The following is a 3,165-nucleotide window of genomic DNA, read 5'->3' as shown; positions in this document are numbered from 1 at the left end:
CACACACACACACACACACACACACACACACACACACACACACACACACACACACACAGTGAGGGACACGCTTGAGAAAAAAAGCACCAGCAGCTTTTTTGGTCTAAGGCCAGTTGTTAAAAGAGCTACAGCTGGTTTATTCCTATTCAAATTATTTTCATGTCTTTTTTTCTAGAACCCACCGTTAACAAAAAAACAACAACAAAAGTTTCCCCAACAATCCACCCATAATTATTGTTGTTTATACTTATTTTAGCTTTGAGAGGGTAGAGGGAGGCATGATAATAATTTATGACACGCTGAATCTTCATCCATCAACCCGTTCTCACGTCACATCGTATTGACGCAAGCAACACACGGCACAGTTTAAATTCAGGCTCTTATTTTGAAATGACAGATTTCACTTGGTTCTTTACCCAGAATGCATCGCTTCAGCTCTCCAAGAAACAGTTTAAAACTAATATATTGTATGCTTTCTTACCAAAGCCATAAACATTAGAAAAATAAATGACCAAGAAGCAGCAAAACTTGCAGTCCACAACAACTTTTTATTTTAAATTAACACCATGAATCAAACGTCTGTTTGTATAAATGACTTCCTGAAACCACGACAAAAACTTGAGTTGGGTTGAAAGCAACCCGTTCTGCCCTTAGATGGCAGCACTGTGCAAGAATGGCTCATGTTATCACTGGAAATACTGTATACATTCTGGTGAACTGAGCCAATTTTGCAGATATATTTAGCTACTGCTAAAATATTTATGACATGTGTGCTTTAGAACATGTGGATCCAAAGAACATAATTAGCAGTTTAGAATTTGCGGAACTATCTTTTGAATTAGTGCTGCCCACCACTGCAAATACCCAAAAATTCTACTTAAGTACAGTAAAAAAGTATTTGTACTTAAGTTACTTTAAAACTCTGTGATTGTTGTACAGAACTGAACTATGTGCTAATCCACCCCCTCTTTTAAGGTTTCTGAACTGAAAATACTTATACTGATATTCTAGTATATTCTACTGTAGTACTTCTGAAAACCTGAAGCATTACAACTGTACTGCAGATGAATGAGTTCCTTACACAGAATACAAAACTGATTACGTCACCTTGTGTCGAACAAATGTGTCAAACTCTGCCACGCTGTAACCCAAGGAGCCGTCACCGTAGACGATCCACACCTGTCAAACGTACAAAAATATTTTACAAACAGAGGTTTTAGAACCCCGACAAAACACATCGAACAAAAAACATTTTCTGTGCGCTCCACCTCAGATTCAGGACGGCACAGCTTTGCGCCCAAAGCAAAACCTCCTCCAACTCCCAGAGTCCCAAAGGCRCCTGCAAGGAAACAGAGCAGCCAGATTAGGACATAGAATCACATCGTGGTTAAATGAATTGATTCTGCAGCCCAACATAAACAAATGTGACTTTTTAGTTTTTCTTTGTGGTTTGATTTGACCTGGATCTAACCAGCGCAGAGGTCCTCTAGGTCTCATTATATAAGCAGCACTTCCAACAAAATCTCCTCCATCTGCAACGATGATGCTGTCCTCAGCCATCAGTTCATCCACACAGTGCAGCACCTTCAGAGGATTTAGGTGCTGTTCGGTCTTCTCCTCCGCTTTAGTCCTGAAGGGAAACATACCTTGAGGAATGATTTTGTGGCACCAGAGCATGCTGAACTGACCCCAACCCGGATCCACAAATCCGCCCACCTGTTTGCACTCTCTTTGGTCAGATCTGCAGCTTTCAGGGATTGAGGCCACTCCTCTGGACAGCGATGGCCCTTCAGGCCTTTAGATAGCCGAACTAAAAATGACCCAGCATCACCTGGCAAACACAAAACGTTTGCTTTTTAGGCTTTACCTCCAATTCTCATTKAAAATCTTTTTTTAGTAATRTAGTCATTTGAGTGCTATTCAGTGTTAGCAGCAGGGTGTAAATATACCTTGAACTGCTACAGTGGGTTTCCAGAACATGTCAGAGTTTTTCAGCAGCTGCGACTTGTCTCGGTTGACAGCGATGATCTTGCTGCGCCTGCTGAGAACTCTGCCGTAGCTCAGTCGAAAGTCACACACGGTGCCTGCAAGTACAGTGAATCACTCTCATTKTGTGTGCGTGCTTATGGGCGGACTGTCCACAGCGCTGTTGTGTTTTTTAAAAATATGAATATAAAAAAAAAAACTGTTGAGGTTTTGCTGTTCGGTTTTTATTTTATTTACTGTCGCGGTGCTTAGTGCTTGTGTTACTGTAGGTCAGCCTGTTTGTTCATAACCTCCCAGGATATCTGCTCGGCTTCATCTCCTTCACCTCGCTCCAAGAAGTGTTTTCAAGTTCTGCCTCTCCCAAGGAGAAYGTTCGCATAAMACCTTTCCTCTGTCAATCAATCCAAGAGCTAATCCACGGGCAGCRTTCTGCTGACRTCAAAATCCTAAGCGTGCTGTACTCGCTTCTACTCTGAACCATGTTTAGTGTTCAGTAGATTTATAAAATCAGCACATTATCAATCTTCTGCCCTGTGCAACACCGCCACCTGCTGGACATTATAATGAATTGACATTTTTGCAGCTTCTGATCTCGTTAGAAACAGTTCACCACCAGTGTAGGAATGTGCGATATAAACGATATACAGTAGAAACKATATAAATTTGTCCTATGATAGAGATCTGTAGTCTACCGGCCAATCGCGCAATTCTTTTTGATGATGTAACCGGCTGGAGTCAAAACAGAGGAAGCGGGAAGCAGTGTGGTTGAGGGCGCAAATGAAGAGGGGGAAAAAAACCCATAACTTATCCAGACCTGGTTCGGGTGTGCGAAAATGAATGCCGAACTGTTTGCATGTTTACGTGACGGCGCGTCCTCCGGTCGGATGCCGAACGACCACACTGCCTGCAGCGGGAGGAGTGCGCGCCGCAGCACATGGTGACGCAGCGAGGCGACAGTCGGTGCAGGTGAAGTAGTGCTCCAGCAGGACGCACAAAAGCTCTCCGAGTCTGGACCTCATTTTTCCTGCGGTCATGAAGCGCTGTGGGAAAGGCTGACAGTCAGACTGTCTTTCAAAAAAAAAAAAGTAAAGCATAAACGGAATGATTGTCAACCCGCCGGAGCGCGCACAGATTAAACATGTGGAGTGCAGAAAAAGTAATCTGCACAGTGTGTAGAAA

At 43.0% G+C, this 3,165-nt stretch overlaps 1 protein-coding gene across 1 annotated transcript in view; it reads right to left on the bottom strand.

Annotated features, from left to right (window-relative positions):
* Positions 1-3,165, bottom strand: part of ilvbl (ilvB (bacterial acetolactate synthase)-like) — a 13,300-nt gene that overhangs the window by 3,383 nt on the left and 6,752 nt on the right. The window contains exons 8-12 of the mRNA XM_014019956.1: positions 1,950-2,084; positions 1,717-1,831; positions 1,461-1,630; positions 1,269-1,339; positions 1,108-1,179 (exon numbers count right to left, since the gene is read on the bottom strand). Coding sequence (XP_013875410.1) covers positions 1,108-1,179; positions 1,269-1,339; positions 1,461-1,630; positions 1,717-1,831; positions 1,950-2,084 — 563 coding nt within the window. The remainder of the gene's footprint in view (positions 1-1,107; positions 1,180-1,268; positions 1,340-1,460; positions 1,631-1,716; positions 1,832-1,949; positions 2,085-3,165) is intronic.

This window comes from Austrofundulus limnaeus, unplaced genomic scaffold (assembly GCF_001266775.1).
Source record: "Austrofundulus limnaeus strain Quisiro unplaced genomic scaffold, Austrofundulus_limnaeus-1.0 Scaffold236, whole genome shotgun sequence".
Classification (NCBI taxonomy): Eukaryota; Metazoa; Chordata; class Actinopteri; order Cyprinodontiformes; family Rivulidae; genus Austrofundulus; species Austrofundulus limnaeus.
The sequence above is the reverse complement of the archived record's forward strand: the minus strand, read 5'-3'. Positions and strand labels throughout refer to the sequence as shown.